At 45.4% G+C, this 23,749-nt stretch overlaps 1 protein-coding gene across 12 annotated transcripts in view; it reads left to right on the forward strand.

Moving 5' to 3' along the window:
- Positions 1–23,749, forward strand: part of c2cd5 (C2 calcium dependent domain containing 5) — a 112,297-nt gene that overhangs the window by 54,141 nt on the left and 34,407 nt on the right. For 8 of the 12 annotated variants that reach the window (XM_086010004.1, XM_086009994.1, XM_086010001.1 and 5 more), the window contains 5 exons: positions 10,000–10,114; positions 13,484–13,672; positions 14,446–14,633; positions 14,748–14,938; positions 16,700–16,864. In XM_086010004.1, coding sequence (XP_085866130.1) covers positions 10,000–10,114; positions 13,484–13,672; positions 14,446–14,633; positions 14,748–14,938; positions 16,700–16,864 — 848 coding nt within the window. The remainder of the gene's footprint in view (positions 1–9,999; positions 10,115–13,483; positions 13,673–14,445; positions 14,634–14,747; positions 14,939–16,699; positions 16,865–23,749) is intronic. The other 4 variants (XM_086010003.1, XM_086009995.1, XM_086009996.1 and 1 more) reach the window with 1 other exon arrangement.

Consider the following 23,749-nt stretch of genomic DNA (forward strand, 5'->3'; position numbering starts at 1 on the left):
CAGATTGCCACTACCCTTTGTGTGAAGAAGTGCTTCCTAACATCACCTCTGAACGGCCTGGCTCTAATTTTAAGGTTATGCTCTCTTGTTTTGAACTCTCCCGTATGAGGAAAAAATACACTTAAAGGAATGGCAGCAAAGACTGAAAGGAGAGGAGGAAAAATGGAATGACAGAAATTAGGGAGAATAATCAAACTAATTGTGGAAAAATTGGAACTGGGAAGAGGTGGGGTGGGGGCGGGTGGAAGGAGCGTACGCAAGAGATTACATAGAATGTACAGCACAAAAACAGGCCATTCGGTCCAACTATTCTCTGCTGGTATCCACGCGAGCATCCTCCCAACCTTCTTCATCTAATCCTATCAGCATAACCTTCTATTCCTTTCTCACTCATTTGTTTATCTAGCTTCTCCTTAAATGCATCTGTGCTATTTGCCTCAACTACTCATTGAGGTAGCGAGTTCTACCTTTTCACCATTCTCCTGGTTAAAGAGGTTTATCCTGAATTCCCTATTGGATTTATTAATGACTATCTTATACTTATGCCCCTTTATTTTGGTCTCTCCCACAAGTGGAAACATCTTCATAGAATCATAGAATAGTACAGCACAGAAAGAGGCGATTTGGCCCATCAAGTCTGCGCCGGCTCTTTTGAAGAGCAATCCGGTTAGTCTCGCACCCCCGTTCTTTCCCCATATCTCTGCAATTTTTTCTCCAAGTATTTATCCAATTCCCTTTTGATGGTATTATTGAATCTATATCTATTACCCTATCAAGCAGTGCATTCCAAATCCTGACCACTCGTTGTGTAAAAAAGATTTTCCTCATGTTGCCTCTGGTTCTTTTGCCAGCCATTGGAAACCGTTTCTCTTTATTTACTCGTATCTAAACTGTTCATGAGTTTAAACACCTCTATCAAATCTCCTCTTAGCCTTTTCTGCTCCAAGGAGAAAAGTGTGGTGCTCAGAATTGGACACAATACTCCAGCTGGAGCTGAGCTAGTGTTTTATATTGGTTTAGCATAACTTCCTGGCTTTTGTACTCTCTGCCTCTAAGATTACGAAAGGGTTTGATAGGGTGAACGTAACGACCTTGATCAGGTCATCACTCAGCCTTCTCCTTTTTAGAGAAAAGAGCCCCAGCTTGTTCAATCTTTCCTGATAGTTATAACCTCTCAGTTCTGGTATCATCCTTGTAAATCTTTTTTGCCCCTTCTCCAGTGCCTCTATATTCCTTTTTATAATACGAAGTGACTCCTGCCAGCAACCAGAGGCTGAGCCGAAGCGTACTGCACATTAATCTGGAACCAGAAGCTTCTCCTGGTATTTTTCCTCACAGCCCGCTCTTTTCCAGCATTTTTCCTCACAGCCCGTTCCCTCCCTCCCGGCATTTTCCTCACAGCCCGTTCCCTCCCGGCATTTTCCTCACAGTCCGCTCCCTCCCTCCCGGCATTTTTCCTCACAACCCGCTCCCTCCCTCCCGGCATTTTTCCTCACAGTCTGCTCCCTCCCTCCCGGCATTTCAACCTCACAGCCTGCTCCCTCCCTCCCGGCATTTCAACCTCACAGCCTGCTCCCTCCCTCCCGGCATTTTCCTCACAGCCTGCTCCCTCCCTCCCGGCATTTTTCCTCACCGCCTGCTCCCTCCCTCCCGGCATTTCAACCTCACAGCCCGCTCCCTCCCTCCCCCGGCATTTTCCTCACAGCCTGCTCCCTCCCGGCATTTTTCCTCACAGCCCGCTCCCTCCCTCCCGGCATTTTCCTCACAGCCTGCTCCCTCCCGGCATTTACATTTTTTTTTAACAAACCCGCTTCCGTGACGAACTGGCAGCGCACATGCGCAGTCCGCTTCCGGTTCATTGGCAGCAGTTGTGTCCTTTATAATATAGCGACAAAAACTGTGCACAGTATCCAAGTGTGGTCTAACCAAGGTTCCATACAAGTTTAGCATTACTTCTCTGCTTTTCTATTCTATCCTTCTAGAAATTAACCCAATGTTTTATTAACTCTGTCGCTACTTTAATGATTTGTGTATCTGTATCACTAGATCCCTTTGCTCCTCTACTCCATTTAAACTCGTATTTTTGAAGGAGTGCGAGGCCTCCTTATTCTTCCTACCAAAATGCACTACCTCACAGCTATCTACAGTATATTGAATGTTGAGACTGAGGTAGAACTGGGACATAGCAGGAAAGATTGCCTGCAAAAACCCTGAACGCAGGGAAGAGAGTGAGTCACAGATCCCCGGGTGTGGCAGAGGAACGGAGCAGCCCAAAAGGAAATAAATGACTCTCAAAGAGACCAATGTGCCCAGCATCAGAACACAGAGAGAGACACCTGCAGTGAGATCGAGGAAAGCCGCCTGAGCAACCCTCGACTGCCAGCAAACTGCTGGGTAGGTGATGAAAAGAAAAGTTAAAACTAAGAAAGGACAGAAAATCAAGTAGAATGGAGGAAACAAAACAGAAGTGGAGGAGGGGGAGTGGGGGGGGGGGGTGCGAGTGGGGGTGGGAAACAAATGAATGAGGAGTGAGATTATTTTGTAGACCTACTTAAGAGGCTGTTTCGCCCGCACAAAAATATTGAGAACTGTTGAATCAGGTGGTTTCCTTCAAATTTGTTCAGAATGACAATTGGCTTGCGTGAGCCTGGAGTGAAGACGTGGGCAGATTCCATCGCCAAAATATTTCCTCTTTTTTGTTTTTCTTACTTCAATATTGCCTTGTAAATGATATTAAAAAAAAAAAAAAGAATTAAAACTAATTTTCTGATATTCTGGTTTGGGTATTTCCAGTAATGTGTTGATGCTGTTAAAAAAAAAAATATTCTTTGATGTTGCCTACATTCGCCATGCTTTTACAAGGATGTCAAGATCATTACTTTAACCATTTCAGTGAGCTGCCATGGTTTTCTGTCTGTTTTGTCCCGTTCAGTGAAGCATGCCTCAACATGCATAGTATTTTTTGACTATTGTTCACCGAGAGAGTTCCTGTTGTATTGCCATTATTTTTTTTACATTTTTGTTTTGCTTGAGCAGAAAGCATTTCTGAGACTTGTGTATTGTTGAACTCGGCTTGGTGCTTGGCATCATGCATCCTAAATTATTACCTATTCAGTTTCAAGCTTAATTTGAGTGAATTTGTACTTGCATGCCCACTTGAAACTTTATAGCTAGAACTATAAAAGGGCTGCTGTTTCTGAACATTTATTTTTTAAATTTGCACTTTTTTCATTTTTCGTGGCCGAGTGCACATTTTGTTGTATTGCATATTAATACCGTTCTTACAATTGCGGTTTTGTTGAAAACTGTAGAATTTACACCCCAACTCCCGATGCAACGAATCCACTAAGATTTTCCCCGTGTTCCTATACGTTATGTTCTTTACTCTTCAGTATTGCATAATTTTGCAGAATGCTATCTTAAGAAAAAATGTGCTGAAGTTCATGAAAGGGTTGCATAATTTAACGTGCATTTTGCTCTTTTAGGAATCTAATGGTTTAGTAAGGCTACTCTTCCCACATAGGTAAAAAGAGCTGACTAGGATCAGTCGATTTATATCTGAATAAAAATGATCAGTTTCTTAATATGATTGGACATTTTTTTGTGTAAGGTACGCTGCTACATAGGGTGACAGCATCACACACTGCAGTTAGGTCACAAGCATCACCCTGCAGTCGAAAGTAGCTAAACCACTTGCTTTCCTATTGGAATTAAAAACTGCACTCAGGAATACATTCATTATTTTGGAAGCATGTTAATATTTCTGTAAAGGAAGTCAGTATGTAAGTTTGATGCATGGAGGATATTGTTTAAAAGCATAAGTATTTTAAACACCTAATCTTGATCTTTGAGGCACTTTTGAATGTTTGCTCAAGAAAAGGATCAATATGTATAAATATGTTAGTTAAATATGTTATTTCGGGTCACTGATAAATAGAGGTTGAACCTCAATCTTCCTACTTTCTATATTTCTTGGATCACCTCTGTCCAACAACTTGCATTTATATAGTGCCTTCAATGCAATAAATGTCCGAGGATCCATGCAGTAGTAACCACACAGGCCTCCATTGACCTTCTAACTGTTTGCATTTAGCTGGAATAAACTTCAGCTGTGACAGCGCCAAAGGTTCCTTAGATTCTGTTGTAGATCTTCCTTTAAATATTAATACACATTGATAATCTGCAGTGCCCTCATTTTGAATGTGGGCATAATAAGAAGACTCTTCCCCAAGCTGTACAATGACAGATGCCACTGTTTCACATCACTGTACCTAACTTGGAGGCCACTAAGACAAAGAGACCGATTTCCTACTTTTTTTTAACAAGTAGTTTGAAAAATACCCTTGGGAGGTATTATGGTGTTTAAAATTACTGTTAAAAATTGATAATTAAATTTTATTTAATATAATGGGGGGAAAATTGGGTTGGTTTGCGCTTCTCATTAGCGCCCCCGGGGGCTGGTATCGCCGCCGGCGATGACGTCATCGCTGTGCCCCGGCCACAAACTTCCCTTGCGTCCCCTAACCTACTCAGGTGGACGTAAAAGATCCGGTGGTACTATTTGAAGAGCAGGCGCGTGCTCCCTCAACCAACATCGCAGAAGCAGAATCTAGTCCTTTATCTCATTGTTTGTGGGGCCCTGCTGTGAAGTGCTTTGGGAGGTCCTGAGGTTGTGAAAGGCGCTATATGAATGTAAGTTCTTTATGAACTAATATTTAGTTTTGAAAAGTTCTTATGTTTCATGTGAAAATCGCGCATGAAACTTTCTTTTAACCTGATAATGGACAAGAATGTAAAAATATATTTTGGTGTACTAATTGAAAACTTTTTAGCAGCTTTAGTTGTTGGGTACCGTAACCTATTTTAATGCTTGATGCACATGCTGTTTAGATCAATGATGCTGTCTAATCGGAAGCCTCAAAATGAAATACACGTAAAAATAAAGAATGAATCGGTGCAGCTGAGGTTTAAGAAAGGATTTATTTGGTGTAATTGTTTTATTTTATGTACTTAGGGGAAAATTTGGTTGCTTTGCACCTCTTGGGGCGCTAACGGGGCGCAAAGCAACTAGCGCCCGGGCACGGCGAGGTTTGCCCCGCACACTAAATTGACCAGACATTTTGCGACGGCGCTAAACACTACCGCCACGATCTCCTGGGCTGGCAGATTATGACGTCAGTCGAGCGTGCAACGCCCCGGTAGCGCCCCGGACCGGATATTGAGTGGCGCCCCCTGCCTTTCCACCTGCCGCTAGCAACGACAGGTTGAGGGGAACGTTTTGCAGTCAGGAAGGGACTGGGGGAGCGCTATTTAAAGGCGACCGCTTCCTGCCTTTTTTTGCCGGCGACATTTTTGCACCACGCATTCAGAGAGAGAGACTTCTGGAGAGATTCAACGCTGTGTGATGGAGTTTTGGGTACTGAGCTGCACTTTGCAGGTTCATTTTGATTTGACCTTGCATCGGTTTAGAAGAGACTATGGGGGCTGCACTCTGAGCTTATTCCTTGGGCCTCTCCATTATTCTTTCCAGCAGAATTGATGTACAGGTCTCTCCAGGCCGAGATTGAAGGCTGCAATGAGCAGGGTGTGGATGGAGAGCAAGATCGACCCTCCCCTTTAAGAACTGGCCGGCGCCAGTGTGTCTGTGTTCCATTGCTGACTGACATCACAGGAGCTTCGCCAGCGCTCTGAGTTAGCGCCTCGCTCCTCGGCGTTAGCGCCTTAAGAGAGGTGTGTAGCGCCTGATTAAGTGCTCCAATCACCTCCAGGGGCGATAGAAGCCAAGTTTGCAGTCGGAGGCAATAATTAGCGCCAGGCCGATAATTGCGCCCCATAATAATCAATTTTTATTGTCATTGTTAGTGCACAAGTGCAGTGCAACGAAATGTAGGCTTGTGGCTCCCGAGAGTGCACGTTTAGATTAAGACATTTAAACATTCAACATACATTTGGCTTGTAATACATTAACATAAACATAACCATAATAAAGTGCATTGGCAGATGTGCAGGCTTTAGAGTTTATTTGTGGAGTTCAGTAGGATGACAGCCCTGGGAAAGAAGCTGTTCCTAAATCTGGTCGTACGGGTCAAACGGGGCGATACCAAATTTCTCCCCCTTAGAATTTAACAAATATGTCTACCGATCTAGGATTGTAAAGAAAAAACCCAGGAACAGTGCTGTTAAACGCATGTGCTGCTAGTAATTGTATCATTGGAGGGTGCTTCATTGTTAAAACTCATGCTGAATTTGGAAGTAATATGTTTAAACCCATTAAGTGGAGAGTATTTTTTTGTTTAAAAAATTAGAACAAATTAGAAAAAATCTAGAGCAGAGGAGATTGAAAGGTGATTTGACAAGAGGTTTTCTCAGTTACGAGAGCATGGGACAGAATTGGTAGAAACAGTGGTTATGGGGTCTAGAACAAGGGGACGTAGCTATAAGATTAAATCTAAGAGATTTAGGGCAGGGAGCCAGAGTAACTTTTTTTGCATAGAGTGATGAGGATGTGGAATGCACTACCAGAGTTGGTGATTGAAGCAGAGACCATGGCAACATTTAAGAATAAGTTAGATCAGCGGTTGAAGGAAAGGAACATAAAGGGATAATGGAACTGAGCAGGCACATGGGATTAGGACTGCTGCTTATGTGATGGGTAAACACCAACATGGGCTGGTTGGGCTGAACAATCAGTGTCCGTGTTGTCCTTTCTATGCATCCAGTAAAGTTTGCAGACACCAATGTGATGGGGATATTTCAATATAATAATCTAAGTGAAATCCAAATTGAAATGGAGTTTAGTATTTTTCATTGACTAAGTGCATACATTTTAACGTGTGTTCCTAATTGTATTTTAAATCAAAAATGTTCTCATTGGCGCTGTTGGATGTAATACTATTAATTGTAGTTGACAGATATTAAATGAAATTCTAACTAGACAGTGCCTCTGGTTCAGAAATACATTTGTGAATGTGTAAGGGTTAAATGCACATGCGGTTCTAACTACATAAATTTATACTGATTTGGATTAATTAGGTTTATATTACCATTGTGACTATTAACACATTTCTAGTCTTTTGGCAGTGGGGAGCGGAGAGAACGAGGACCAGTACTGTTTTTCAGATTTTAATGAATTTGCAGAAATGTATTTGTAAAATAACTCTTGGTAAGAGTATTTAAGCAGTCTTAAATCACCATAATATGCTCTTTTAGGACTCTGTCTTGACTATGTTAAGCATCAGCAGTTGATTTTGTATCGGTTGTGGTGCACAATCTTATAACAGTTTACACCTGTAACAGAAGTAAGCAGAGGGATTCCTTGCACCAAGCAAAGTAAATATGAGAAGAAAACTGAGAGGATTGTTGAAGGTTGATGTTCTGTATATAGACTTTCAAAAGGGGTTCAATAAAGTTCCACATATTAGGTGTGTATGCAGAATCGAAGCCCATGGGATTAAAGGGGCAGTGGCAGCATGGATATGAAATTGGCTCAGAGATGAAAAGCGAGAGTAATGGTGAATGGTTATTTATCAGACTGGAGGGAAATATACAGTGGTGTCTCCCCAGGGGTTGGTATTAGGGCCACTGCTCTTTTTGATATATATTAATGACCTAGACTTGGGAGTACAGGGCATAATTTCAAAGTTTGCAGATGTCTCAAGTAAACAGGAGGATAATAGCAGACTTCAGGATTTCATAGACAGATTGGTGAAATGGGCAGGTGCAATTTAATGCAGAGAAGTGTGAAGTGATGCATTTTGGAAGGAAGAATGAAGAGTGACAATATAAACAAAATGGTACAGTTTTAAAGTGGGTGCAGGAACAGAGAGACCTGTGGGTTCAGCAGGCAGGATAAGTTGAGAAGGCTGTTAAAAAAAAAAAAAAAAAAAAAAGAATATGGGATCCCGGACTTTCTAAATAGAATCATAGCGTACAACAGCAAGGAAGTTATGCTAAACCATTATAAATGACTAGTTAGTTTTCAGCTGAACTATTGTGTCTAACTCTGGGCATCAAGCTTTAGGAATTCTGTCAAAGCCTTGGAGAGGGCGTAGAGGAGATTTACCAGAATGGTACCAGGGATGAGGGACTTCAGTTATGTGGAGAGAATAGAGAAGCTGGGATTGTTCTCCTTTAGAGCTGAGACGGTTAGGGGTGATTTAATAGAGGTGTTCAAAACTATAAAGGGTTTTGATAGAGTAGATAGGAACAAACTGTTTCCACTTGCAGGAGTGTCGGTAACCAGAGGACACGGATTTAAGATCATTTGCAAAAGAACGGAGGGCGGGGGGGAAGAGATGAGATTTATTTTTACGCAGCGAGTTGTTATGATCTGAATGCACTACCTGAAAGGGTGGTGGAAGCAGATTCAGTAGTAACTTTCAAAAGGGAATTGGATATATACTTAAAAAGAGACATTTGCAGGACTATGGGAAAAGGGCAGAGGAGTGGGGCTAATTGGATAGCTCTTTCAAAAAGCCAGCACAGGCACGATGGGCCGAATGGCCTCCAGTGCTGTGAGATTCTATGAAGTGTCTTGTTACAGATTCTTATGTATGGTTGAACACTGATGATCTTTATACTTATTGGTAAAAATAGCTGAAAGTGTGTTTAAATGCCTCATCGTATTTTGAGTTGCCAAAGTGTATTGTAAATCAACAGATCATTAATATAAATGTTGCCGAAGTTCAATGCTCTTTTGCTAACCACAGATAAAGTAGAGCCCAACAGTGATACCTGCTTTGTCATACTTGCTAGCCATCATGATTTTCAGTTTTTTGGGGAGGCATTTACCGTGACTTCAAGAAGCTGCATCTTAATTTTATTTTTATCAGTTTGACGCTGAAATTTGTATTAAACTTTTTCTTCAGAGAAAGTGGTTTGAAACGTCTGGTTCTCCTGACATTCAGTGGCTCCAAAAATATCTCTGCACTCCTTAACTGAACAAGGCAAACCTTTTTGAGCCAGATGTTCTGTATGGTGGCTGAGCATGGCAGCAAGAAGTATGACTCTGCCAAGTTTAGTCTCATCTCGGTGCCACCAAATCGCGGTGTCCCATTCTGCCCATGGCACCATCCTACCTGCTCAGATTTTGCTTCTTAAGAAGTTGCCCAATATGCTTTTCTAGCAAATAATTCTGAATTTGTTCCAATAATTTTCAGCAGCCAGAATGTTCTTAAAGCCAATAATAAGTCATTGAAGTGCCTTTTTGATGACAAATGGTATCATTTAAAAGATATATATATATATGTATTTTTATTTATTCGTTCACGGGATGTGGGCGTCACTGGCAAAGTCACCATTTATTGCCCGTCTCTAATTGCCCTTGGGAAGGTGGTGGTGAGCCGCCGCCTTGAACCGCTGCAGTCCGTGTGGTGAGGGTACTCCCACAGTGCTGTTAGGGAGGGAGTTCCAGGATTTTGACCCAGCGACGATGAAGGATAATCTAAATGAAAGCTTCAACATTTTTAAAAAAATTCATTCTCTGAATGTAGAGATCGCTGGCAAGGCCTGCATTGATTGCCCATCCCTGGTTGCTCTGAGAGGGCCGCCTTCTTGAACTGTTAGCGGTTTGATACAACTGAATAGCTTGCTAGGCCACTGTAGAGAGCAGTTGAGAGTCAACCACATTGGGGTGGGACTGGAGTCACATATAGACCACACTCGGTAAGGACAACGGGTTTCCTTCCCTAAAGGACATTAGTGAACCAAGTGGGTTTTAACAACAATTCAACAGCTTCATGGTCACTTTTAGTGATGCCAGCTTTTTTTGTACTCTTATAAAGCTATATTTTACTGAAGCATATATCTTGTTCTGTTCGGGGAGTGTAATTCAGACTGCTTGTAACCACTTCTTCAGTTTTTATGGACATGAAAACCTGCCAAAAATGTCACAGAAGATGAGGGAATGGAATTCTTCAGAGATTTGTGTGGTTATATCTTGTGTTACATTAATAACCTTTACTTGTCCATTGATTTCTTCTTTTTGCTTCCCCTGCTTAGACGAACCTGAAACTCGTGATGCTTGGTGGGCAGAAATCCGGCAAGAAATCAAGTCACATGGCAAAGCTCTTGGATGCCATGCAGTAGTTGGATACAGTGAATCAACTAGCATCTGGTGAGTGTGTAATTTTTGTATGAAACGTTTAGTATGTGTCTTCAATATGGCATAACCGGAATAACTTGCAGTACAGGAAACTTTCTGATATCCGGCACTGACGGGACTGAGCTGGTGCCGTACCATCAAAACTGCCGTAGAAACCAGCGCTAATGTTAAAACATACGGAGCTTTTGAGCTCCGTGTGAACCAACAAACCCTGTTGCTTAGCAACAGCTTCAAAACAGTCGGCCGCAGCTTTAAAGCATCTCTGTATCTAAGCAACAGCTTCAGCTAGACCTTGCAGAGCCTGACTGGGGGAAAAAAAGCAACGAGAAGTAAAAAAACTTATCGGAAACGGCTCCTGAATTTTGCCGGTAGAGAGAGCTTTCCGGACATTTAACCTCCGGTTAAACAAAAGTTTCCTGTATATTTTTGTACTGTGCTATACTTATTTTATAAATGCTGTCTTGTCAGCCAATATTTTCAGAATTTAACATTTGGAATAAGATTCAAAATACAGAACTTAATATATATGTATATAGTGTATGTATGTGTGTGTATATATGCAATAGATATGTAATTAATGGCAGAGATTTGTAAATTATATAGTTTTGTGCAATGTTAGTTGCACATTGTAGGGGAATGAGATTGGGGGGGGGACAGAATATTCTTTTGTTTAAAATACTCTTCCCGCTTCAGTTCTGTCAAAAAAAAGGATCCATATGTCGTATCGCGTAGTAAATATGTTTGCTATTGTTACGCTTGTTAAGATGGATGTTTTGAGAGTCTTACCTTCCTTGCTCATCCATTTCGGTGTCATTCTACATAGGATCCCAGAGCAGACTGATTCATTTGTAATGATCTGAGGCTGATTCACTACTTGCTGATCCCAGAAAAAATGGTACCAACTGCTGGTCTCCATGAGGGCCCAAAAAATTAGGAAATTTAGTGCGAAGTACCATATAACAACTTGTATTTGTATAGCACCTTTAACGTAGTAAAATGTCCCAAGGTGCTTCATGGGAGCGCTATCGGGCAAAATTTGACACCAAGCCACATCAGGAGATATTGGGACAGGTGATCAAAAGCTTGGTCAAATACGTAGGTTTTAAGGAGCGTCTTAAATGAGGAGAGACAGGTAGAGAGGCAGAGAGGTTTAGGGAGGGAATTCCCGAGCCCTGGGCCCAGGCAGCTAAAGGCGCGGCCGCCAGTGGTAGAGCGATTAAAATTAGGGATGCGCACGAGGCCAGAATTTGAGGAGCGCAGAGATTTCTGAGGGTTGTAGGGCTGGAGGAGGTTATGGAGATGGGGAGGGATTTGAAAACAAGGATATGAATTTTAAAACCGAGGTGTTACCGGACCAGGTGCCACAGGGTATATGGGTGAACGGGACGTAGTGTGAGTTAAGATACAGGCAATGTTCCCTCTAATTTTATTTAGGTCGCGTCCATTCAAATATATGCGCCTGTTCGCTTTTTGCTTTTAAAAGCCAGTGAGCCAGCTGCATGGGAGCTCCAGACAGCTGCTTAAAGGGAACGTTGGATACGGGCAGCAGAGATATGGATGGGCTCAAGTTTATGGAGGGTGGAAGATGGAAAGCTGGCCAGGAGAGCGTTGCAATAGTCAGGTCTAGAGGTAACAAAGGCAGGGATGAGGGTTTCAGTAGCAGATAAGCTGAGGCAGTGGCGGAGACGGGCGATGTTAGAGGTGGAGGTAGGCAGTCTTCGTTCTAGTGGATAGGAGGTCGGAAGCTCATCTCCGGATCAAATAGGACGCCACGGTTCAGCATCAGACAATTGTCAGGGAGAGGGATGGAGTTGGTGGCTAGGGAACAGAGTTTGTGGCGGGGACTGAAAAAAATGGCTTTGGTCATCCCAATATTTAGTTGGAGGAAATTTCTGCTCATCCAGTGCTGGATGTCGGACAAGCAGCGTGTCAAATCAGAGGTGGTGGTGAGGTAGAGCTAGGTGTCTCACATGTGAAACCTGACGTGATTTCAGATGATGTTGCCGAGGGGCAGCATGTAGATGAGAAAATGGAGGGGGCCAAGGATTGTTCCTTGGGGGACTCTCTAGGTAATGGTGTGGGAGCGGGAAAAGAAGCTATTGCAGGTGATTCTGTGGCTACCACTGGATAAATAGGAATGGAACCAGGCGAGGGTAGTCCCACCCAGCTGGACAATGGAGGAGAAGCATTGGAGGAGGATGATGTGGTCAACCGTGTCAAAGGCAGTAGACTAGTTGAGAAGGGTGAGGAGGGTTAGTTTACCATGGTCACAGTCACCATGGTCACAGTCACATTTGTGACTAGATAAGGGCCATTTCAGTGCTGTGGCAGGGGCGGAAACCTGACTGGAGAGGTTCAAACATGAAGGTGCAGGAAAGATGGGCACGGATTTGGGAGGTGACAACACGTTCAAGGACTTTGGAGAGGAAAGGGAGGTTGAGGATGGGGCGGTAGTTTGCAAGGACGGAGTGGTCAAGGGTGGGTTTTTTGTGGAAGGGGTTGATGACGGCAAATTTGATGGGGAGGGGGGACAGTACCTGCAGAGAAGAAACCGTAAACAATATCAGCTAACATGGGAGCCAGGAAGGGAAGTTGGGTGGTCAGCAGGTTGGTGGGAATAGGGTCGAGGGAGCAGGAGGTGGGTCTCGTGGATAAACTGAGCTTTGAGAGGGCATGAGGAGAGGCAGGAGAGAAACTAGAGAAAGATGTGAGTTCAGGGGTAGGGCAGGAGGGAATCTTAGGGGACATTGTGTTTGGTGAGCTAGGGGAAGGGAGGGAAGTGGCAGAAGCAGCTGAACGGATAGTCTCAATCTTAGCGACAAAAAGTCCATGAGCTCCTCGTACTTGATAGAGGTGGAGGGGTCAGGAGAGAGTGGTTTAAGAAGACTGTTTGTTGTGGAGAAGAGAAGCCGGGCGTTCTATTTTGCATTCCAGGATGATCCTGGAATAGTGAGCAGTTTTGACCGAAGACAGCAGGACCCAATAGTGTTTTATGTGGTCCAGCCAGATCTGGTGATGAATGGCTAAACCACTTGTCCACCATAAACGTTCAAGTCTGCGCCCCTTGGACTTAAGGGAGCGGAGCTGAGGTCGCACCAGAGGGAACATCAGGGAATATTGACCAGGGCATTGAAGAGAAGCTTGCCACTGTCAGATTAAGTTGCCCATAGGATAGTAGATGATGACAGTATCAAACTGAAGCAGCTTTTGCACAGCATTTTCACCATAATTAAGCTATGCATTTATACATATCCTTCTGTGTCACAGCATGTGAAACAGTGTTATGATTATCTTGGATCTGAAAATGAGTACCTTTTTTCCTGCACTTTCCTTTGTTTGATGCAACGTCCCAATAATTTTCCATTCACTTATTTTCCACAGTGAGGAAGTCTGTATCTTGTCTGCTTCAGGCACTGCGGCTGTACTGAATCCAAAGATGCTTCAAGACTGCAGTATGGAAGGCTGCAGTGAACACAGGTTGTCAAGGCAGCCTAGCTTCTTTTCCACAGGGTCAGAGAAGGGAGAGTTTGATTTTTTTCTTCAGTGCCAGGATAGTGCTTCTATATTAGGGTAGGTTAAACTATTACAGTGGAGGGGGCAGGTCCAAACAATTCATTTCGTTCTACTAACAAAGTTTGAAATTTGGCATCGATTTGGCAAGAAATTGAAATGCTGCTGTTGTTGTTACCTAACAGCTTGCATCAAGGTAACTATCTAAAATACTAACCACATTTAATTCTCTAATATCGCTCGCTGATTTTCCACTTTCTAACTGGAGAAAATGTCTTGCGTTTTTTGTGATTTTGATTAAAGACTCAGGAAAGTCAAACTGAAGTGTGATTTCAATGATGAATTAGCAAAGATCATGATGGTTAATGTAAGCGACCAGTATAATGCTTGGTTAAGCCCCTTCACTTCTGAATGTCCCACAGTAACAAGCCAATTTATCTGTTTAGAGCACTACATAATTTTTCAAAAGCCAAGTGGGATTCTAATTTCTTTCAGAATACAATTCTGTCGATACAGCTGCGACAGAATTTTTTTGAATTTATATATTACTGCACAAAATATGTTTTATCCTTGTGGATTGTTGTGGCTGGAAATGTCTCTTGTACGGGTTAATGAGATTAACAGTTGATCTTTTCTTTGGAGCCGCAGGAAGTTAGCAGCAAAATGAGGGTGAATTATTTTATTTTAAAAGGCAGAAGAGAAGCAGTTGTATTAACTAGTTTTTAAACCCTTAAAGGACCTGTGCATGCTCTTTTCCAAACGCTTGCAAAAGTTAATTGTGTTCAATTGTTTGAAGGTTAAGGATCTTATTAGAACGTGTCTCCTTTTTCCAGATTGGATGATGCATTATCTCTGGGCTGCAGCTTCTGTCACATTCCTTATGATGAGTTAAATATGCCTTTCCCCGCACACCTCACATATTGTTATGTTTGTCGGAAGCAGAAGGTTCCAGACGTTCTCTTCACCACAATCGAACCTCCCTTAGAAGCGACAGTAACCGGAAAAGGCTGCTTAATTCAGGCTAGGTACTGTGCTCTTAGTACTCGGATCATTTTGACCTGATTACATCTTAGGAACAGCATTTGTTGCTAAGAATAAGATGTAAGATGTGCTGACATCTGCTTGTCTCGGTGACCTAGGCTGTGTCGTCAGAAGAAGAAAACTCAGGGTGAGGCCAACGCCACAGCAATAAGCAATCTGCTGCCGTTTATGGAGTATGAACTTCACACCCAGCTGATGAACAAACTTAAACTAAGAGCAATGAACGCACTCTTTGGGCTAAGGATTCAGATTACAGTTGGTGAAAACATGTTGATGGGCCTTGCTGTGAGTAGCTGTTTCACTGAATCTAACTGAACACCGTGTTAAACCCCTAGCACAGATGAACATTAAAATATTGTATATTTCATTAAGGTGGGATTAATTCCAGGAATGCCCACAGCTTCTACAAGTTTGAAATGAAGTTCCTGTGTTTTAAGTCTACCTTTTTTGTTGTGCTTGTAGAGAATGCATAAACTGAAGTAAAAATCTGTTATAAATTTCCATGACGCATATTAGGATAGTAAAGAATAGCTATTACAAAGGGATAGTTCAGAGCAGACAGGAACAGATGGTTTCCATTGATTGAGGATCCAGAACAAGGAGGCATAAATATAAAGGCAAAATACTGCGGATGCTGGAAATCTGAACTAGAGACAGAAATTGCTGGCAATACTCAACAGGTCAGGCAACATCTGTGGGAGAGAGAAACGGAGTTGACTTTTCAGGTTAATGATCTTTGGTCAGAACTGGATAATGTTACAAATGCAGCAGGTTTTAAGCAAATACAGAGGCAGGGAAAGGGGGGAGGGGAGGGGAGGGGAGGAAAGAGCAAAAGGTCTGTGATAGGATAGAAGGCAGGAGTGATTAAATGACAAGGGATGATCGTGCAAGGCAAAAGGGGTGGTAATGGGACAAGTAAAGAAACAAAAGATGGGTCTAGAGGAGCTGTAAATGACAGAATTATTACCAGCACCTGCTATCCGAAAAATGGGTGCGGTGGTCATAATCTGAAATTGTTGAACTCTTATGTTGAGTCCGGAAGGTTGTAAAGTGCCTAATCAAAAGATGAGGTGCTGTTCCTCGACCTTCTGTTGAGCTTCATTGGAACTGTGTAGGAAGCCAAGGACAGAGAGGTCAGTGGGAGCGGGACGGAAATTAAAATGGCAAGCGACCGGAAGCTCAGGCTCACTCTTGCGCACTGAACGGAAGTGTTCAACAAAGCAGTCACCCAATTTGCGTTTGGTCTCCCCAATGTAGAGGAGACTGCATCATGAGCAGCGAATACAGTATACTAAATTGAAAGAAGTACAAGTAAACTGCTGTTTCACCTGGAAGGAGTGTTTGGGGCCCTGGACAGGTGGAGGAGGGTGGTGGTGGATGGGGAACTGTTTGGGCCGCCGTTCAGGGAAGAAGCGGAGGGTCCACAGGCCACTCTAGTGGGGGTGGAGGTGTAGAGGGATTGGACGTCCCTGGTGAAAAGGAGACGGTTAAGGCCAGGAAACTGTTAAAGTGGCGGAGAGTGTCGGAAGAGTCGCGGATGTGGATCGGAAGAGACTGGACAAAGCGAGACAAAATAGAGTTGAGATGGGAAGAAATGCGGCATAAATATAAGATTAAATGAAAGCGATTTAGGGCACAGAATCGAGAAACTTTATTGCATCAAGGGCGGCGAGGCTGTGGAATACACTACCAGTATTAGTGATTGAAGTAGAGAACATATCATTTAAGAACATTAAGAAGGTGAGATAAACAGATGAAGGAAAGAGGAATAAAAGGATATGGGAACAGAGCGAGCATGTGCAATTAGGACTCCTGCTGATGTGGAGCATAACACGGTCTGTCTGAGCTGAGCTGCCTGTTTTGGTGTTGCAATTTCAATGTGAAAGGACTCTTAATCTATATTAATATATTAAAGTCTTAAATCTGCGCACACTGCCCATTAACTTTTTCCATCATAAGTCCCTATGTCCATATTTATAATGGAAACTGCCGTTCCATTTTATGATTTAATGTTTTTGCTTGGTTTTTTTTTTGCCTTTGTTCTAGTCTGCAACTGGTCTATATCTGACTGCGCTGCCCTCTCCAGGTGGTATACAGGTTACAGGGAAGACTCCAAGTGACTCTTCTTACGAACAACATATATCAAATATGCAGAAAAAGATTAATGATATGATCATAAAGAACAAGGAGATCTATGAGATAAATCCTCCAGTAAGTACAAGCATGTTTGTGAGTTGCATAGCCATATATTCAAGGGTGAGCCTCCCTTTTATAGTGATATAAATTTCATAACAAGATTCTTTACCTGTATAGCAAAACAATTATAAGAATTTCGTGAAATACTCAAATGTTCAGGGCTGTACGTTCGTTCACCGTTGTCACCTGAAATTGAAGACCTTTGACATATCCAAAATCAAAAATATGTGGATGACCGAATAGTGGAGCAACAGTAAAGGCCACTGCGTCCCAGTCGGGAGGTAAAAAGTTCATGTCTCGCACTTGTAGATACAGGTAGACTATCCTTTATCCGAACTTCCGAAAACCTCTAAAAACCGAAAGTTTTTTCGTTCAGCGTAAGTTGTGCGCACGACATGACCAGAGTGGCGCACGACTTACGCTGAGCAGGGCAGAGGGTCACAGAGTTCCCTCCTGGGTAGGAGATTGCAGGCCGAGCCGGGCAGTGTGAAGGAGGTACCGGGAGAGTGAACCCAACAATACAGCGGCTGATCCGATAGCTGCAGCAGCCCGTCCGATATTCTTTTCTCCCCCGACCCCCGACCCGTCCAATATTCTTTTCTCCCGACCCGACCCGAACCGCGGCCCATCCGATATTCTTTTCTCCCCCCTGACCCCCCCCCTCCCCGGCCCCCCCCCCGACCTCGATTCCCCCCGACCTGAACCGCGGCCCGTCCGATATTCTTTTCTCCCCCCCCCCCCCCACCCGACCTGATTTGCGGGCCAGCTTAGTCGGAGTCAGCCGATATCCGGCTTTCCAGAGAAGCAGGAAGGGGATTGAGACACGGAACAGTCGCAAGAGGTAGCCTGAACTTTAAAATTTATATTAAATACAAATTTCCCAGTCTTATAATAATACCTTCTGAAATTCCGAAAACCGAAACTCAGCTGGTCCCAAGGCTTTCGGATGAGGGATAGTGTACCTGTAGTAGACAATGTGATCTCCAGTGATCCAGAAATAAAGTGACTTCGTCTGTCTTATCCCTCAGTAGAACATTTGCTGTTTTCTAGTCCTGGAGCAACATGGGCAGCGGTTGTGGAGGAATGAATGAGCATTGACCAAATACCCCCCCACCCCCTCACAGTGAGAGAGAGAGAGAGAGACCATGTAGCGAGAATGCCATGTGGCGAGTAAAGAGGGGAATGGGTGGGGAGAAGTGAAGTGATAGAAATTTAAAAAAAACTTAAGTCAAAATGTTACATTTTAGCTCAGTTTAAACTATATGCTAATTAAAAAGTAGGATGTAAAAAATAACTTGAAGTTGACACAAAATCTGACCTGGCTGCAATGTGTTGCTGTGGAATTGATTATTGAGGTCTGGTCAGTAGCTAGATAATATGTGGTTAGCACGGACCATTTGCATGAAGAAGACCACTTCTCCACACAAAGGGTAGTAATCTGGAACTCTCCCGGCCAAAAGGCTGTGGACGCTTGAAGCTTTCAAGACTGAGGTTGATAGATTTTTGTTAGTTAAGGGCAACATGGGATATTGTGCAAAGGCGGGTAAATTGGGTTGAGGTACAGATCAGCCGTGATCTAATTGAATGGCAGAACTGGTTTGATGGGCTGAATGGCCTCCTCCTGTTCCTATGACCACTGAGCAATGTTTTTGGCATGCTACAATCAGATGCTCTACATTCCTAATAGTAATGATAGGTGCTTCCAGGAGAGGTTAGCAAAAGTATACTTTTTGTAGACTTGCGAAAATGATGATCATGGATAATCCATATATAATATATTTACTAATGTACTGAAAGTGCAGAAATGTCAAAGTTTTTAATTTTGTATATTAAATTGTCCGAGTAGAATAAGTTGACTAGTTAATAAGCAGCTGTTTTTTATTTAAAGAGGCTTGTAAATGTGGTGGTATGAAAACATGACTGATACGTAGTAAAAAGAAAACATTTCTTTTTGTTGTGTTCATATTTCTAAGTCACATAAATCACTCGCATCCAGAGCTGTTCCTACAGGGAGGAGGTGCAGCTCTGTGATTTGACAAGCGTCTGGTCATAATTGATACATCACTGTTTTAAAAAGAAAAAGATTCACATTACGTACTGAAATTGCTAGTTACCCACCTGAAATGATTTGAAGGCTCAACAAGTGATGTACAGTCATGGAATGGAGGTTTTCCTGTCACAGCCTGATGTCATTAACCGATCCTGTCTCCTACGTGATCGAACACCAGTGGCTGGAGGCTGCTGAGTGTATCTTGAAATGGTGTTTATCAAGTTAATATAGCCCTGGCTTTTTTTATTGAAGCTTGTACTAAGTGGCAACAGCTTTAAAGTTTTGAATACCTAATTATTGGGCCAGTCATACTAAAGATTTTGCATTGATTCAATGCAGTTTCCGTGTTACATTAGCACAGTCTGTGGGATGACTACAGTTTGCGTCCGATCACTTATCACCTTAAAGTAGCTTTATTTTTTAAAGCACTTTGGCATCACACCAGTTATAGTATAATGGGATCCACCAGAGCCGTGACTGGCTTCATTCCCTAAATTCCTACCTATTCAGCCTGCTGTCAATGAGACAGGGACTCGCGGTAGCTGGCAGGCTTGCATCGTTCTCACTTTACGTGTACCCATAACTGCACCCCTCCCTTCAGCTGTGATGTAACACGACATTGCCCACAACTAATGTAGGCATTTTCAAATTTAAGCACTGTGGTAAACCACTTTTACCGTTCACTATCGTTACACTATAGTTATCACTGTTAGATCGTTTCCCTATAGTTATCACTGTTCACATTGTTGTATCACTGTACGAGGTCGCCTCTTGTCACGCTGCTATACCTGGGCTGACCACTGCCGACTCCGCCCATGGCTCCGCCTACCTGCCCGGGTATAAAGGTGGTCGACTGGCTGGTATTCCTCCTTCTTGGATCCGATCACCCACGAGGGTGGGCTCTGTTATTTAGTCAATAAAAACCTATAGTTACTTTCTTAACTCGTCGCTTTTCATTGGACGAATTGATAGGTATATCAATTTTATTGACTAAATTTTAAAATGTCGTCACTTGAGCAGCCAAACAACCAGTCAACGGAGCAGCCAAACGACCAGCCAGACGCCCAGCTACAACAGCCACAGCAGCCGGCTTGGCTGCGAGCCCTCAAACCACCGTACCTGGATCTAAACCCACAAGCAACAAACGCAGCCCTCGACTTCAAACACTGGCTGTGCTGCTTCGAATCCTACCTGGAAGAATCCGGCGTCCCTCAGAGATCCAAACTGAGAGTTCTGACCGCCCAAGCGAGCCCTAAAGTATACGCACTCATCCAGGACATTACTACTTACGAGGCCGCTATCAACCTACTGAAACAGCAGTACCGGAGCCCGGTAAATTCCATGTATGCCAGACACCTCCTAAGATCCCGCCCGCAACAGCCAAGAGAGTCTGTAGCTGAATTTTTACGGGCGCTACGAACACTCGGCAGGGACTGTGACTTTAAAGCAGTATCGGCTGCAGAAAACACTGAAGATAACATCCGCGATTCCTTCGTGAAAGGCCTTCGGTCCGACTACTCACGGCAGAGACTGCTGGAATCAAAGGACCTCGACCTGAACACAGCTGCAGCCTTGGCCTACTCCCTAGAAGTGACCCAGCGGGACCTCGAGGTGTATTCCAGGTACAGTTCGCGACTCTGGGACTCGGGCCCGACCCCGACCGCAATACCCCTCGTAGCGCCGCCCCCGGGACCTACCTCCGCGTCGGCGTCCCGGACCCAATCGGGACCGCCACCCCCGGTCCCGGCTGCGATTTCAGACCCCCGCGACCGGGCCGCCGGCTGCTTCTTCTGTGGGCAGGCGAAACACCCGAGGTCGCGCTGCCCAGCCAAAAACGCGACGTGCTCCAGCTGCCTGAAGAAAGGCCACTTCGCGAAGGCCTGCAGAGGGAGAGCAGCAGAGGCCAGCAGTGCCTCATGCGAACTGTGGGGGCGGCCATCTTCTATCAAGGCCACAGATGAGCAATGGGGGCGGCCATCTTTGATCCAGGCAACCGACGCCAGCAGTGCCTCATGTGGGTTGTGGGGGCAGCCATCTTCTCCACCATTTTGCCCCACCTCGTGGGCGCCTCCATTTTACCCACCACGCTCGACCGCCACCTTACCTCCAGACCTGACGACCGCTTCACCTACAGACTACAGCGACCCGCTCAGCCACACACTAGCCTCCGTCACACTAGACCAAGCTCGCCCGCATCAGCTGTCCAAGTCAATGATGGACATCAAAGTAGACGGCCACGCCACGACCTGCCTGTTCGACAGCGGAAGCACGGAGAGCTTCATACATCCAGACACGGTGAGCCACTACTCCCTCACTGTCCAGCCAACGCGCAACTGGATCTCGATGGCATCGAGGTCCCACACCACAGACATCAGCGGCTACTGTGTTGTGACCCTGTCGGTTAAGGGCACGGAGTATAAAAACTTTAAACTCCTCGTCCTGCCCCAGCTATGCGCTGCCGTCCTACTAGGGCTGGATTTTCAATCCCACCTCCAAAGCGTCACTCTAGCATACGGTGGACCCCTCCCCCCGCTCACAGTCGACAACCAGCAGCCTTTAAATCGCCCACCGCGTAACACCTGCGGCCTATCCACCCTCAAGGTCCCGCCACCTTCCCTGTTCACTAACCTCACCCCTGACTGCAAACCCGTCGCTACCAAGAGCAGGCGGTACAGCTCCGGGGACAGAGCTTTCATTAGCTCTGAGGTGCAGCGTCTCCTGAAGGAGGGCATCATCGAGGGGAGCAGCAGCCCCTGGCGTGCCCAGGTTGTAGTCGTTAAGACCGGCAATAAAAACCGCCTGGTCATCGACTACAGCCAAACCATAAACCGGTACACCCAGCTGGACGCATACCCCCTTCCCCGCATATCTGATATGGTCAATCAGATTGCACAATACCGAGTATTCTCGACCATCGACCTTAAGTCGGCCTACCACCAACTCCCTATCCGCCCCGAGGACCGCCAGTATACCGTCTTCGAGGCGAATGGCCGCCTCTACCACTTCCTTAGGGTCCCCTTCGGTGTCACCAACGGGGTTTCGGTCTTCCAAAGGGAGATGGACCGGATGGTTGACCAGAACGGGCTGCAGGCCACGTCCCCCTATCTAGATAACGTCACCATCTGCGGCCGCGACCGGCAAGACCATGACGCTAATCTGGAAAGATTCCTCCGTACGGCCCAACGGCTGAACCTCACCTACAATAAGGAGAAATGTGTGTTTAACACCTCGCGCCTTGCCATCCTCGGCTGCGTAGTAGAGAACGGAATCATCGGCCCCGATCCTGAAAGAATGCGTCCCCTCATGGAGCTACCCCTTCCCCACTGTCCAAAGGCGCTGAAGAGAACCCTGGGGCTCTTCGCCTACTATGCCCAATGGGTGCCGAATTATGCGGACAAAGCCAGACCCCTCATGAAGTCCACCTCCTTCCCCCTTACGGAAGAAGCGCGCGCGGCCTTCTCCCTCATCAGGGGAGACATTGCTAAGGCCACTATGCACGCAGTGGATGAGTCCATCCCCTTCCAAGTGGAGAGCGATGCATCCGACTTCGCCCTAGCCGCTACCCTCAACCAGGAGGGGAGACCGGTGGCCTTCTTCTCAAGGACCCTACAGGGCCCTGAGATCCGACACTCTTCGGTCGAGAAGGAGGCCCAGGCGATTGTGGAGGCGGTACGCCGCTGGAGGCATTACCTCGCAGGCAAGCGATTTACCCTCCTCACCGACCAGCGTTCGGTCGCTTTTATGTTTAATAACAAGCTGAGGGGTAAAATCAAGAACGACAAGATCTTGAGGTGGAGAATCGAGGTATCCACCTACGATTATGATATCTTGTACCGGCCTGGTAAGCTGAACGAACCCCCTGACGCTCTATCGCGAATTACATGCGCCAGCGCGCAAATTGATAGACTTCAGACCCTCCACAACGACCTCTGCCACCCCGGGGTCACCAGGCTTTACCACTTCATTAAGGCCCGCAACCTGACCTACTCCATCGAGGAGGTCAGGACCATGACCAGGAACTGCCAGACCTGTGCCGAGTGCAAACCGCATTTCTTTAGGCCGGACAGAGCAAGCCTGATCAAGGCCACCCGCCCCTTCGAGCACCTGAGCATCGACTTTAAGGGGCCCCTCCCGTCCTCTGACCGTAATGTGTACTTCCTCAACATTGTTGATGAGTACTCCCGTTTCCCCTTTGCCTTCCCCTGCCCAGACATGACCAGCACCACGGTCGTTAAATGCCTGAACGACCTCTTTGCCTTGTTCGGGTTCCCAAACTATATACATAGTGACCGGGGCTCATCCTTCATGAGCGAGGAACTCCGTCAGTTCCTACTAGCGAGAGGCATCGCCACTAGCAGGACCACCAGCTACAACCCCCGAGGGAACGGCCAGGTGGAAAGAGAGAACGCAACGGTATGGAAGGCCGTCCTCTTAGCCTTAAAGTCTAAGGGCCTCCCAACCTCTCGCTGGCAGGAGGTCCTCCCGGCGGCGCTGCATTCCACCCGGTCACTACTGTGCACTGCCATTAACGCCACCCCCCATGAACGAATGTTTGTTTTCCCCAGGAAGTCGACTACGGGAACCACGCTACCAACCTGGCTGACCTCTCCGGGGCCTGTCTTGCTGCGAAAGCACGTGAGGGCCCATAAAACGGACCCCCTGGTCGAGAGGGTGAACCTCCTGCACGCCAACCCCCAGTACGCCTACGTGGCATACCCAGACGGGCGGGAGGACACAGTCTCCTTACGAGACCTCGCACCCTCGGGCACTCCGGAGACACCACCGCTACCCCCCCCCCCCCCCCCCCCACCACCCCCCCAATTCCAGCCCAGGTAGACGGTACGCCGGAA

This window comes from Somniosus microcephalus, chromosome 17, assembly GCF_052327205.1.
Source record: "Somniosus microcephalus isolate GS21.2 chromosome 17, FLI_Smic_1.0, whole genome shotgun sequence".
NCBI lineage: Eukaryota > Metazoa > Chordata > Chondrichthyes > Squaliformes > Somniosidae > Somniosus > Somniosus microcephalus.